We start from the raw sequence: 14,912 nt of genomic DNA on the forward strand, positions 1-14,912 counted from the left end.
GATCTGACCTTCTCTTCCGTCTCCCCTGCTCCAAGATGTCAGCCAGTGCTCTGAAGACGTTGTCATGACGACGTCTGTATCTCACCTGGCCATGTTCAGCCAGTAGGTGCAGCATTGTGCCTCTCACTCCAAATAACTTGCACAGGGGGTCCCCCCCCTCAATCCCCACCTGTGCATCTTTGTTGGTGTTGGAAGAGTGTCGTACACTGATCGGAGCAGGAAAGAGATGCGGAGAGGCTCCAGTCTCCAGCGTGATCTTCCACTTTGGCAGGTCCCACTTTGACCAGGCTCCCTGTGATCCAAGTTCCAGGGGCCCGACCTCGGCTTGGATCATTTCTCTCCTCTGCCTTGGGTCTGCTCTCTTGTGGGCGTGGTTTCCTCTCTGGCCTCTGGCTGGGCTGCACACCTTATCTGCACCGGCCTAAGAGCTGCCGTCACATACACGGATTAAATGCGCAAAAAGTTTTCTTTTTCATAAAAATGATTACACCCTTAAAATGAAGGGGGCTCTGCGACCCCCATGGAGCTTTGGCGCCCCCTAGTGGAGGTCGCCCCCCCCCCCCCCAGTTTGGAACCAGCAGGTGCCAGATGTCACAGGCAGTGACGGACTGTTTGTGAACATTGGCAGGCTTGAGGAGCAAGAATATTGATTATAGAATTTTTGATTTCCACTAAATTAACTGACTGTTTTTCAGTTTGAGCAACATTTCGTCATCTGACACGTAAGTGGTGGAGTTTATTTGTTGAGCACATTGAACTCAATGTTTGTCACGGTGTGAGGGGCGTGGCCTTTTCCACAGTTTTTGGGCCTTACATTACAGCGCCACCGTGTGGCAGATTTGGACAATTGGGTTTTAGATGCGAACGCACATCAGATGTGATCATAGATTTGGCTCAACGCGGAGCGAGAATGAGGATGATTTCCATAGACCAACACATAAAACAAAAGGGGTTCCTCCCCTGTCTGGGTTGGAACCATAACTGACATGACATAATGACATGACGTGCCTTTGATCAATACAAGTCCGTCAAAGTCTGGTCTTTGATCTCGGCCATGTCGACATGTGGAAGTTGATCTATGTAGGAGGCTGCCACACGGAAGACTTCCGTCTCACTGAGTCAGACTCTCTCCGTTCACATCCACTGGGATTCCTTGCAGGCACCGGTCACGAAAAAGGACCCAACGGCATGTGGAACCCTTCGGGTTACTGGACGACCGACTCTACCTCCTGAGCCGTCCTGTCATGATGGAGATGAGAGTATGGATGACCAAAACAATTTAGCACCCGCGGTTCCCACCGATCCGCCGACTAACGCCGGACTGGAAGAGGACAGAGCCAGGTCTGACTTGTCCTGCGACCCGTGCGACTCAGTCTGTCGCTTTTCTAATCCATGTGATAACTGCTGGATGAATGCGTCGCTGCAGGCCGTGTTGAACCTGGAGGTTGTGCGGAGGAAACTGACGTCCCTCCAGCCCGAGCACGTGATGCAGAAGCTAATAACGCCAGCGTTTGGAGGACTGTTTTTGACGGCCCTCAAAAACCCAGGGGAGACGTTCAGCCCTGAAGCAGTCCAAGTGGTTTTGGCAGATCTGAGTGTGAAACTCCCGAGTTTGAAGCTGTCGCAGGCCAATCACATATGTCATTTTCTCAATCCTTTATTAATGTCTCTCAGTCGATGTGATGTCAACACCAGAGTCGAGATAGAAGAGGTGAGCAGCTGCGAGCGATGTCTGATCAACATGTGGAGCAAAGAAGAGAAGTATGTTTTCATTTTGCCAGCACCGGGTGAAAACGACTCCATCACGTCTCTCTGGATTCGGTCGGAGGTCGAGCACGAGGAGGCGGGACAATGCGTGTCGTGTGGCCTGGCAGTGAAGAAAGAGTTCTCCATGGTTTTACCGGAAGTCTTGACCCTCTGCGTGCCCCAAGGAGTCCAAAGCGATTCTGTAGCCAACAAGCCCGTGACTCCGTGTGCGTCGCTGGAGTTCCTCATGGATGAGAGCACAACGCTGAGCTACAGACTGGCCTCCGTCATCTGTAAGGGGGACTTCGAGGGCAGCGTCGCCCACGCTTGGACATGTCTGTTCAAAAATCGTGACATCGTCGAGGCCGATGACGATCTTATATCGGTCGTGAAGTCTTGCAGACCGGACGGCATCTGTCAAGGTGGGATCTATTACTTCTATGAAAGAAGCAAATAAATGACGTGGTCCCAGTCAGAGGCGTGTGTGATGATCGGTATTTCAAACAGAATTTGGACAAAAGACAATAATAAGACCAACGTTTTTCTTTTCGTAGTCTGTAAATCAGAACCTAGTGAACCAAACTCACTTTCAGGACGTGACAATGAAGTAGGCCTACTTTGAGGATGAATTACTTCCAACAAATAAAAAGTTTCATGAATGTGTTGAGGCCAGTGGTAGGTTGACAGAAATAATGTAATATGTAATAATGAATGCCATTGATCTTCCAGAACAATGTGGGCTATCAGAATACGTAATGCTAAAGGGAGGTCACATGAATGTACGACCATGAATATAAAAGACAAATGGAAATTGAATCTCACAGATATTTATTCCAATCTTTGGCTTTTGTAATCTGTATATGATACGTGGCAAGAAACACTTAGTCTACACAGCTTTTGTTTCTGGTGGTTTCTCACAGTGACTCTAGGCCTCCGTACTCTCATGGTACAAGTCTATGAAAAAGCTCTGCAAGAAGTCAAAGTGTCCTTTCAAATGATTTCATAAAATCCATGTATACAAGTGTGTTTATTTTCTTGAAGAGATCGACTTCTGGATGGACAGTGTGCTCTGAATTATTACTTCAAGTCTCATTTACTGTACTTTTTTTCTTTTTTTACAAACAATGCAAATGTAAACAACTAAAAGTCATTAGTTTTACAAAAGGATATTCCTTGTATCCGGAGCTCTGTCAGATGTAAAAGATACTTTAATATGTAAAAAATATATAAATATTTATATATATACAGAACCAAACTGATAATGAGCAAATAGTTATTCATTCAATGACTACATGGAGCTGTTCCAAATTATTTATATATATATATATATATATATATATATATATATATATATAATTTGGAACAGCTAGCTTGTGTGTGTGTGTGGGGGGGGGGAACAGCTAGCTTTAAGGCAGGTATGGTGCTAACTGTATATATATATACAGTTAGCACCATGCCTAGCTTAAAATAAATATAGGCTATGAATAAAAAAAAGTTTTTTTCCCGTAGGCTAATCCCTAAGCAGACACACATTTCAGCATAACAGAGATACAGTTGTGTATTATACGTATAGATCATTTTCTGACGCAAATACAGTGCTTGCATGGCAGCAAAAATATAAAACCTTAATATCATAAAAGGGAAAGAAGAGACATAAAATTTTCAATATTGCCTTCTGAAAAGTGTGTGTGTGGGGGGAGATATGTCTCCTGTTTCCCACCCATAAATTACGCCCTTGCCGTAGAAGTCTAATTAAACATTCCTGAAGTCTGCTATAGCACAGCAGATCAGGAAGTTATGCTGAAACTCGGACATTTTTCCGGAGTATGCCCTGGGCGAGCCCCCCCCCCCCCTGTAGAACTGAACGGCGCTGCCATTTTGTTTCGGCGGGTCGTCCGCTATCCATCTCTGATACGTCCATGGTCCAGCCCGGGTCACCGTCGTCCAGGAGATATCCATGTTGCACCGTGAAATCCTCATGGACCCTGTGGTGGTCAGTAACATCAAATCTATCAAGAGATCTACCAAGAATGAAAATTGAGAGTCTAGTTTTCCCACTGTTGGAAGCCTAAGGGAGAATTCAAGTGTTTTAAGGGTGTTTTGATCATAATAAATCTAGAGCTGTTTACAGATGTTGGCGAAGCAGCCTCGGGACGTCCTGCAGCTCCTCACTTTTGCTGGAGTGGAACAAGCCTTCACGTGCCCGTTGTGACATTTTGTAGAACATCACTATTGACATCCGTAATGTTTACTGTATACTCTTCAAAGTTCAGCCATTCGACACTCCGCGGCCCAGCGGGAGGGGTAAATGCTGGTCCCGCTGTTGCGTGTGTAAGCTGTCAACAAGCAGCAGTGTGGCGCGGGTCTCCGGTGAAAACTTTCCACCCTGCCCGGCCTCTAATTCAGACTATGGATACGAACATGTCCGCGCATGAGGCCCGCTGTCTGCCGTGTGCTTTGTTACACGTTCATACTGGCACAGGGCGACGTTGCAGCCGGGGTCAGGGGTCATCCAACCCCGGATCTGAAGAACGTCAACCTGAGCTCGGATCATGTTGTGCTGTCGTCACAGCTGACGGCCACCAGCCCCGTCTGTTTGCTCCTCTGGGAAGCAGCACGGCTCATTACACCTTCTCCCATCTCCCTTTGACCGCTGCTTACCACAAATAACGTGGACGTCCCATAGCGAGGCTCAGTGGCTTCGACCAGGCTCCTCCCACTGGGAATGACATCAGCGTGGACAAGGCTGCAGTGACCGGCTTCTGAACACAGCACACCAAGAGCTTTAATAAGCGTTGGTCCGTCCACTGCGCTGATCTGTATCTGTGAGTTCAGGCTCGGTGCAGGCTCCCTGGAATCAGGTCTTCTCTGATACCATACCTAGTGCAGAGACAGGAAACATGGGGGAGAGAGAAGGGATCAGTGAACTCACCGGACGGGGGCCGGTTGGACCAGGTGCGTGTGAATGGTCCTTGTTCAAGCTCGTCACCTTAAGGCTCTGACAGGGGTATAACAACGGTTCTGGCCAGAATTGGACCACTGACATCGCAGTTATGAGGCATGTGCCATAACCACAGCATGAGTATACCTCTGCCATTGATGCCCTGATGAAAAAAAAATCATCTTACATATTTACAAAATCAGTGTCTTATCACTTCGTTGCTATATGTTTTCTTTCAGATGAACTTGGCCCAATAATACAGGGCAGCGTACCTATGTTACGTTTGTTCCATGTGCCACAAGTGCCTTTGATTAACAATAGATTATCATTACCTCTGCAGAGGAGGTTCAGTTTTCACCCCCGTCCTTCAGTTGGTTGGCTGGTCAACAGCAAAACTCACAGAACAGATTCCCTTGAAACTTGGTGGAAAGATGGGACGTGGGCCAAAAAAGAACCCATTCAGTGTTTTGATCCAAACAAGGGGGGGGATCCAGGATAGTATTTCAATTTCTTTAACATTGTGAAACGTGCTTTTCCTTTTTTTTGACATTTCACAAATGTCCCCAGGAATTATGCATGGTCTTCGAGTGTAGAAATATGGTGCGGATCCAAATAAAAAATCTGGATCGAGCGGTTTAAATGTGGTTTCATACAGGGACTGTTGGGCCCGGCTTTGGGAATGTCACTGTAGTTATGATTTGAAACTAGGTTTTGCTTTAGGCAGGGCAAGTTTATTCGTATGGCACATTTCAACAACAAGGCAATTCAAAGTGCTTTACATAAAACATTAAAAGCAATTGGGAAAAAAACACATAAAATCCCATTAAAATACAATGATGAAAAAGAGGAAAATAAAAACATGTTTAAGGAGAATAAGACAGGTGATAAAAGTTACAGTGCAGTATAAGAACTGCATAGATAGTTTATTTACTCAAAGGCCGCGGCAAACAGAAAAGTCTTCGGTCCTGATTTAAAAGAACAGAGTTGCAGTTTTCCCGGAGTTTGTTCCAGATCGGTGGAGCACAGAAAGAGAACGCTGCCCTCTCCATGTTTAGTTCTGACTTGGGACAGAGAGCAGGTCCGGTAGGCTACGTGGTCAAGCCCTAATTTAAGGCCTCAAATGGGGATCCGAGATTGTTAGGTGTGAAGTCAAACATATATTTCTAGAGAAGGATTTATTGCTATGTATGTTTCACTTGTTCACTCGTTCTATTTATTCCCATCGTCACAGTGCATTCTGACATTTTACATCTGCTCATAACCCTAACATGAAAATATTTTCACCTGCATGCTGTGTGTGATGGTTACCCACTTGTTTTGTGTTTGGCAGTGTATTGCACCTACTCACACTTTTCTCTCAAGACAGCCATAACAGCGTCGAAATAATAAATTCCAAAAGTAAACTGTAATATAATGGTGTTTTAATCAATATTTTTTGCTATGTCTCGGGAATTAATTAATTAATGTTAACGTCTCAAATCAAATTCGTGTCTCCACAAGAACATAGCAGCTGGTAAATGTCAACCAAATTTATGAATGAATACAACTTATTTAGAAGACTTGTATTATTACACTGTATGATGTCATTTTCTGATATGGTAACGTCATGATGACATCATTCCTATCGTTTGGTCATTAGTTCGTCCTCTTCTCTATAAAAGGAAGCAGAGATACTTGGAAAAATGTATTTTCTAAACTTCGTTGTGACTTCGTCATATGACATCATAGGATGGGGAATACTTTTCTGTAGTTGAGTTATTTCGTACCCATAATTCGTTTGTGCTTTTCCTCCCTCTCTCTCCGCATTATTATCATAAATAATATTATTAACGGCTGCCGATAGCATTGCTTCTATTATTACTAATAACATCCGCCAGGGTGTTGAATCAGGAGCAACTGGACTTAATTTATTGAAGGTGTTTCACCTCCAAGAGGCTTCTTCAGTTCAAACTAAGTTGTGGTGTAAACCAGGTATTTATAAGACGGGTAGCTCAAATCAAGCGATCTGATTGGTTCAGCGCCGTGGTATAATGACAGTATACAAGACTGAGTGTGACTGACAGACAGACTTCTTGAATAATCAACAGGATTAGTAAGATGTCTCCAGCAGTGGAGAGGAGCCTCTCTGCTGCACTTATATATAATATATATATATGTCTGAATATGTATTTCATTTGTTAGAGGAACCCTAAACACATGTATGATCATTAATTAATACTTCATTGAAAATCACAATACAGACAGAATTACGGTCTTACAAATATGAAGAAAAATCATCTGATTTGTTTGCAACATCCTCAGGAAATACTCTGTTCATACTTTGAAAGACATTGCTGCTAAAAATTCCTGCAGGTTTAACATTTATGTTCATTGTACAGTTAATTGTTCTGTGCTGTTATTTTTTTTGATGTAAAGAATATATTTTATATAGAAGCTGCTTTCCCCCCTTTTTTGTAACAGCATGTGGGCGGGGCTCAGTGTCCATACAACACATAAATAGGTTGTAAGGATATTAATGGTGGCGTGTTAATGTGTGTTTATGATTACATTCTTTACTACAGCACACAATTTGTTTACAAGAGCATAAAGGGATGCAGAGATGAAGAGATGAGAAGACTTGTGAGTGGGAGAAAGATGGTGTCTCAGGCCTCCTGGGATGCTTTCTCTATTTTAACATAGATGTCTTCCTTCACTCCATCTCCCATGTCCACAATATGTTCATCTGTGTCTGCAAAGGAGTGGCCCTTGTCCCCTTGGTGTAGCCCTTGTGGATAACTAAGACCTGGATGAATGGCAATCTACTGTATCTTTCTATCCATCGGTCTATCTATCTATCTATTATAACAACCAGTCTGACACTGATTAAACACAGCAGTGACACAGTGTTCTTGTGCATCACCCATCCCAAGACCGAGACATTATAACACTGTCTGATGCCAGTTGCTCGATTAGATCAGCCGGACTGAAGATTCAGTTATTTTTTAGCTCATGTAAATGTCCAAGGATTCAGGTGCACAAGGAGGAAAATGGAGAAAAGATTGAGACGAAAAACAAAGTCCAATATGGATGAATGTTTTTACATGTAAACATTAAAATGTAGCAACAGAGCTAATGCTCGATAATGATAGCTGCTAGACTCAGATACAGGCTGAAGGATAAGGATCGGATTTGAAGGCCAACGTTCGTGGAAGTATTCAGATCCCTTACTGTAAGTAAATGTACCAGTGTAACAAAGTAAAAATACGCCATTACAAGCAAAAGTTCTGCATGAAAAGTCCCACTTACAGTAAAAGTAACCTGCATAAGTATTGGCAGCCAAATGTAATTAAAGTATTTAAGTCAAAGCTCTGGTTTGCTCCCGTTGACTGCTAAATTATTATATATGATGTCAATATGTCTAATACTGAAGCATCAGTACTTTTTATACACTTTCATTCAGGAAAGCTCCAGATACACGTTGATACACTAATCTTTTTTTCTTTAATTTTTAGAAGCGGTTTCAGAGCGATTGAAGGGGCCGTGGAGCCGTGGGGGCTCATGGCTGCCGATTGGTTCTGGCTCTTCCTCACCACCTGCTGCAAACTGGGCCACTGGCCTCTGCGGCCCAGAGACGACGGCAAACGACAGGGTGTAACAAACATTTGACTATTTGAACAAAGCCCTCATTTGTATCATTTCTGTTATCTGAGACTGTAACTTTCATGCCTACCTGTCTCATTACCATCGACTTCTGGCAACTCCTGCCACTGGTACTGACTGTATGGCCCAACCAGCCGGCCCACAGAGAACCGCCCCGCGCTCCCTTATTGGCCATCGGCCTGTTCACACTGACCATGACCTGACAGACGTGTAGCCAGAAAGGACCACCAGAAAAATTCAGTGCTGTCATTGGACAGTTTTAGTTTCTTTCTTCCATATTAATGAATGGTCTTGCATATTGCCCGGCGGCCGGAGGCTCCCCACCCCAGCAACAGACATTCACAGGGTATGTGGCAGTTTCACATGTCTCTGCGGACTGACAGAAGGTCATGAAGATCAGAGCAGATACCGTCGGACTAATGGTTCAACTCGGTGATGTTCACATGGTCTCAACAGAAATAACCCATGGGGTCGAAACCTGTGGCACACTTCTCGTCTTACAGAGAACTGAGAGGGGTGGGAGGAGTTAGGGAGCAGGAGGAGGACGATTCTTTCTCGTCACCATCTTTGATGAGCCTTCTTTTTGTTTCATTGATATATTTGTCTTGCTTTGTTTCATTGATTTAGTGTGATTTTATTATTGTTTGTTTTATTTGCTGTCACCGTCTGTGTGGCCCCCGGGAAGACGAGCGACCGCTTTGTGGAAGCTAATGGGGATCCAGATAAAGAATAAAGAATCATCATTACTATTATTGTTCCTATTTTCATAACAGGGGCCTGGACTATGAGGCGAGTTCAACATACCCAGGATATGTTTTGGTTATCTGGTTTGACTTCACCTGACATTGACCATCCTGGATAACCTGAGGCCGGGGCCGTAGGTTTAACAAACTCTGACTCTAACCCTGAAGTCTGAGTTGACCAACTCTGAGATGGGAAACTCAGAGTTATCGGTTCCAGATCAGCTGTTCTCAGTTAGTTCAAATCAACTCTGAGAATGTTCACTCCGAGTCGCGCGCGCGTGGCCGCCTCAGATAAAAAGCCATCATCAATGGAGCTCCGATACTACGAGTCACCATGGCAACCAGAGGCAGTTGGCGTGGGAGGCAATTGTTGCCCGAGTCAATGCGTAAGACTGAATGAAATAGTTAATAGATTTAAAACCTAGAGACATTTTCTTTTCATGTCGCCAGTGTAGCACCGTGGTGTCATGGTTAGTGGTACTATACAATGTGCAGGCGCTTGGGCTTCAAATCCCATTCAATGCAGTGAAGTCAGGGTAAATTCTTTATGATTTAGGGCCAATCTGACGGGCACAAAAAGAACGTGTCTGCAGCTGTCAATGAAGCATCAAGATATAGTGCAGATAGGTATGACATATGGTTTTAATCATATTTCACATATTAGAGAAAGTTAATATCAGTGGCTATTTCAACTTGTAGCTTTAACCCCCAACAGAATTCCGCTTCAGCTCAAATACATGTCCTTATATATCCTGTTTATTAGATGAACATTTGACTTCTATTCAGATAATCTGCATAACGGGTTGTGGGCTGCACCACCATCCCCCCTCTGACGCAGAGCAGCTTTGAGCCAGAACACAGGAACATTGTTCGGAAGAAAAAAATCCAGGGGCAATGCAAAGAATGATCTCCGGTCGGAGAGCATGTCGCCATATGGAGTGTTGGAAGCAAGGCCGGAGAATATTGTTCAGATATGTGATCCATTGTTCAGGTAGTAAAGTTCTACCAGTCGTCGTCGTCGTCTAGGAATGGAAGCATCTTCACGAGGTCTAGATCCTCTGTGATGTAAGGCTACACAATTCATTCTGCTTCCATATCGATCGGGTCGACGGGGGGAGGACACGCTCTTGTTGGACAGTTCAGACTCAGATCAGGAGAAGCTCAGGGTTTGTTAAAGAAAACCTGCCAGTCAGTTACCATGGATACTCCTCACTGTCTTTCTCCGCTGTCTCCTCTCAGGGCTAACAAAGTCAGAGTTTTAACAAAACCCGATTTCTGGAAAAACACCCAGGCGATCACGGGTGTCTGTTTGACTGTAAACAACAAAAGACACAAAAGGGGGGTCAGACTGAAAGAGGCCAGGAGACGTTGTGTGTTGTGAGTCGGGCGCGACTGTGGTGTAAACGACTTCAGGGCTGGGGCTGCGTCAGAAAGCAGGTTCAATGAAAACTCAAGAGTCGGTTCCCTCGGAGTTGAATGAAACTCTGAGTTTTTGGGGTTTTTAAAAAAAGCCAGTTTTGCTGAACTCTGAGTCAGTTTCAATGATCCAAGCGGCTCACTGCCAGGGTTTCTCCTGGTGACCCTGAGTTTTTACTTCGCTTGAACTGATGCCTTCAGACTGTGGCAGGTATCAGACACGTCCTGAGTCGATTGATATTCAAACACAAATACTCATTGGACATTGTATCATTCCCCCGACTATATTCTGTTGGAGTATTCAATGTTCTCAGCCCTCACATCGTGGACACCTTTGTGGTGTTTCCGACTCACAGACACACGAGCCTCATGAAAGGAGAATCCCACCGAACTGCAGGTATCACTCTGAAGCGTCAGGATTTTAAGTACTAATACATGAATGTGATATATTTCAGGATTTCCAGGCGTGACTGGCAGCATCGAGGCTCCGTCAGTAAACCGGGGGGGATCAGATCCAGCGGATGACCCCGGTCTTTCCTTCAAACCTTTAGGCCGCAGCCCTGAAACCAATGATGCAGCTGTGCAATGTTTCTGTATGTTTTGGTGTTTTTCAAAAATGATTTAATATTGTTACTGATCTGGAAAAGGTTGTGAAGTGCAGCGAGTGAATGTGGTGGACTGGTTCCACAGTGGATGACTGTGATCACGTTCCACTGATGTGGCTGATCCACAAAGTCATGTAGCTGCTTTGTGTTTATTATCTCTAATGTGGCCACATGAGACACCTTATGAACACTGATCTGTGTGAGGGCGTGGCCATGTGTCTGGGTGGAGTAGGTCTGGGAGCACCGTGGTGTTGTACCGATGGGCCTGTTGGTGCAGTCACCCCCCCCCCGGCTCTTCCCCCCTCCCGCGGGGGCCCACACGTCACGCCTACCGTTGGAGCGTTGTGATGTCTTCTCGCGACACTTCAGCCCCAACTGGGGGAAAACAGCAGCCGCGAGCGGTGAGATCTCGCGTGGTCCGGGGCGGCGGAAACCCCCCCGCCCTTCTGTGATGCGGACCGCAGTGAGTATAACAGCGGCGAGGGGAGCTCCGGGAGCGTGAGGCGGAGCCGCGGCAAGGTCGACGACAGCATCCTGCACTCGACGAGAGGACGAGCAGGGCCGGGCGGGATTTCAGTGCGGAGGCTCCGAGCGACCGACAGCAACCGGCTTCCTTTGTGTTCACTGCCGCAGAGGGAGCGAGACGAGCGGCGCGAAGGTTCCAGCGTGTGGCCCCATGTCCCCAGTTAGCTAACGAGCTACCCGCCTCTCTGCGCCCCTCCGCCCGGCAGCGCGTGTTCCTTCCTGAAAGCACGAAGCCTCCCGGGCTCCCACACGGGCCACTGCGCCGCGTCTTCTGTGCGCGCTCGTTCCAGTCGTTTGCGCCATGTCCGCGCCTTCCGCCCCGGCGACGGAGAGCGAGTTCCTGTCGCCCGACGCCGGGCAGAAGCCGCCCGGTCCGACGCCCAGTCAGAGCCGCTTCCAGGTGGACCTTGTGGCGGAGGCAGCGGGCGCCGCCGAGGAGAGGTCCCCGAACTCGGACACCTCCTCCGCGGTCGCGTCCGGCGACGGGGCCGCTCCCGCCGGCCCCGCGGAGTGTCCGGGCGCCGACCCGGGGGCGTGCGGGGAGGAAGCCAAGGGCCGCTTTCGGGTGGTGAATTTCGCGGACCCGAGCGGTGCGGGGAGCGAGGCCTCGCCGGAGGCGTCGCCGGCCGACGGGCTGCAGAACGGGGACACGGTGATGAGCGAGACGAGCCTGCACTCGTCCACCGGGGGCCAGCATCACTACCACTACGACACCCACACCAACACCTACTACCTGCGGACGTTCGGCCACAACACCATCGACGCCGTGCCCAACATCGACTTCTACCGGCAGACGGCGGCGCCCCTGGGGGAGAAGCTCATCAGACCCACGCTGTCGGAGCTGCACGACGAGCTGGACAAGGTGAGTCCACGCACGGCCGCGGGACCGGGACGGTCCGTGTTGTTATCAACGGGGGGGGGGTCCTCTATACTTCGTTCACACCATGAGCTTTCGGCTTTTTCAAAAATGGAGTTGTCGGGTGATTCACGCGCGAATGGCACATCGACTTTAATGTTTTTTTTTATTATTATAATTATAGTGGCTATTTAGTAATGTTTAGTGGAAAGACGTTTTCTCTCTCATTAGTTGGAACTTCTCCTGTCCAGACATGTGTGGGGGCCTGGGGCCCGGGGCCTGGACTGCGAGGCAGGGCTTGTGGTCATCGAGGCGACTTCAGGTTTAACTCTGGTTTCCAGTTCTACGAAGTTGCTTCTCTCTCGTTTTTTTTTTTTTTTTTTTTTTACCAAGGGCCAATCCCCATGGTAACGGATGCTGAGCGGCTAAATTGCTCCGTTAAGTTTGAGATAAGAGATCAGAACCACTCACTGACCAATCAGATGGCTGGAGAGCCTGAGTCATCATTCTACGGGATCCTGACTGGGACAAAGGAGTTCAGAGAGACGTGACCTGATAATAAAGCGCAGCAGATATTGAGCTCAACAGTGGCTCCAGTTCACTCACTCCATTGTCGTTTCATAAAATCCTCATATAAAGTTTTAAGTCAATAAACCACCAGATGAATCGCAGCCATAAAACGTTTCATTCGGAGCAACAACAAAAAAGGCAAAGGAACAAAACTGTACATATTTATTTTAGGAGTGAAGGAACTACTCTTCCCATAAACCATTGTGAATGCCTTTTTCCAATGACTACCAACCAATGGGAGACGACGATGTTGCAAGAATGTCTGCATACTTTTGGCCACCAGCTGTGTTGTTTGGAAGGACAGTTGGGTTGTAATGGTAGAGATGACTGCTGAAGTCCCCATTGGTGCCCTGATCTCTGTCATTTATATTTGAGCACAGTGAACTGTATTGTGTTCATATGACCTTTAATTATCACGGTTAGATTTTGATAAACTTCAAAGTGGCAGCAGAAGCCTGGCTAATGCACCGCAGCATAGATGGATTTGCACTGGTTACTCATTGTTGAATAGAGAGCTATTCTTACTGTAAACATCAAGGCTATGAATAGAAGACATTCATGAAACGCTTTACATAGTCTTTGGTCGACCACTTTAACTTTATACCCCCAAGTACTTTTTTTTTCTACACTAGAAATTCAGTTGTGATTTTCAGGAGTGTTGTCCCGGTCCGATCTCAACTGTCTGTATCGGGGCCTGATCAAGGAATTTTTAACTGATCAGGATCGCCTTTATTGAGAGGGAACCCATGCCCGATCCTTTGTCTCACGCAAGCTGCAACTGTGGAGCTTCACCCTAGAACCGCAACAAGTTTCTGTGGCGTTGAGGGTCTGACCCTTTAAATTTGGTTATTAAAGAGTTATTGTAAGTGGGACCTTGATACTGTGTAGAAATGTATGATGGATAAAGTGGACAATACATTTGGCGTCACCGTTTTGACTTTTTTGTTGCTTATCAGCAAATAAATCACATGCACATCAATATAGGTCATATATTAATGGAAAGCGGATTCTATCAGAGACTCACCGGCCACCACTGGCACCTGAGGGGTTGCACTGCAGTAGAGCTGTGTGATATGTTTCATGACAATATTATTTAAATTGTTTGCTTATTAAACTTGAGATGAGTCTGTCACTCACTTTGCAAAGAATCCATTAACATTTGGTTATTTTCAATGATCTACCAGTTGTGGGCACCGGGTCCAGATAGGATGGGGTCTGGGTCCGGACCGTGGTAAGCCTATCAGTGACCCCTGATAGTCCAGTGACTGCCGGACTTCATTCATTGAGCCACCCTGAATGAAAATTCCTTTATATCCCTAAAAATGGTCATTTAGCCTCATGGTTGTCTCATGCCTCTTGAAGAGTTGCATATCAGGGTGCTGATTGATTCTTACATAGGTGGCAGATGCCCCAAACAAAGGAAGTGGTGAATGTGGAAGACTGATGCTTTTCATCAATGTGGTGAATCCTGTTTTCTGTCCTGAGTGTAGGGTCTGTGGTTAGAGAAGCGAATCGATCGCCTGCTGTCCAGGGTCCAAGCCATCGTGACTACAATCAGTGAATCCAAATCTGCACATTTAGTAGTTATCCCAGTAGTGTTCATCCCACTGACCTTGTTTTGAGTTTATCAGTTTAATAAAATGAAATATCAGGCTGTTTGTCGAAGTGTGGAATGCAATGTTAACATTCCACAGTGAGATATGACTGAGAATAGAATGATCAGGACATAACCGGCAGCAAACTGGGATGCAGATCATTGGAAAATGACCACGTTTGTTCTCACGCACCTTATTCAAATCACTTTTTTTCTTCCAGCTGAAGGAGAATGTGCTGACCATGTATTGATAGATGTCTTTTGCTAGGTCTTGTGG

At 46.2% G+C, this 14,912-nt stretch overlaps 2 protein-coding genes and 1 long non-coding RNA gene across 3 annotated transcripts in view; 2 read left to right on the top strand and 1 right to left on the bottom strand.

Moving 5' to 3' along the window:
• Nucleotides 1–1,097: 1,097 nt before the first annotated feature.
• Nucleotides 1,098–9,050, top strand: LOC118300690. The gene is made up of 2 exons (XM_035625329.2): nt 1,098–2,168; nt 8,179–9,050. The coding sequence occupies exons 1-2, from the start codon at nt 1,262–1,264 to the stop codon at nt 8,319–8,321; spliced, it is 1,050 nt and encodes a 349-aa protein (XP_035481222.2). The 5' UTR covers nt 1,098–1,261; the 3' UTR covers nt 8,322–9,050.
• A 757-nt stretch (nt 9,051–9,807) lies between these two features.
• LOC118300704 lies at nt 9,808–11,552 on the bottom strand. The gene is made up of 2 exons (XR_004790134.2): nt 11,423–11,552; nt 9,808–10,382 (listed from the first exon to the last, which is right to left on the bottom strand). It is a non-coding gene; the product is annotated as an uncharacterized LOC118300704 (long non-coding RNA).
• Nucleotides 11,553–11,583: 31 nt separating this feature from the next.
• Nucleotides 11,584–14,912, top strand: part of slc12a2 (solute carrier family 12 member 2) — a 37,979-nt gene continuing 34,650 nt past the window's right edge. Inside the window, exon 1 of the mRNA XM_035625242.2 lies at nt 11,584–12,477. Coding sequence (XP_035481135.1) covers nt 11,917–12,477 — 561 coding nt within the window. The 5' untranslated portion in view covers nt 11,584–11,916. The remainder of the gene's footprint in view (nt 12,478–14,912) is intronic.

Source organism: Scophthalmus maximus, chromosome 2 (assembly GCF_022379125.1).
Source record: "Scophthalmus maximus strain ysfricsl-2021 chromosome 2, ASM2237912v1, whole genome shotgun sequence".
Lineage (NCBI taxonomy): Eukaryota > Metazoa > Chordata > Actinopteri > Pleuronectiformes > Scophthalmidae > Scophthalmus > Scophthalmus maximus.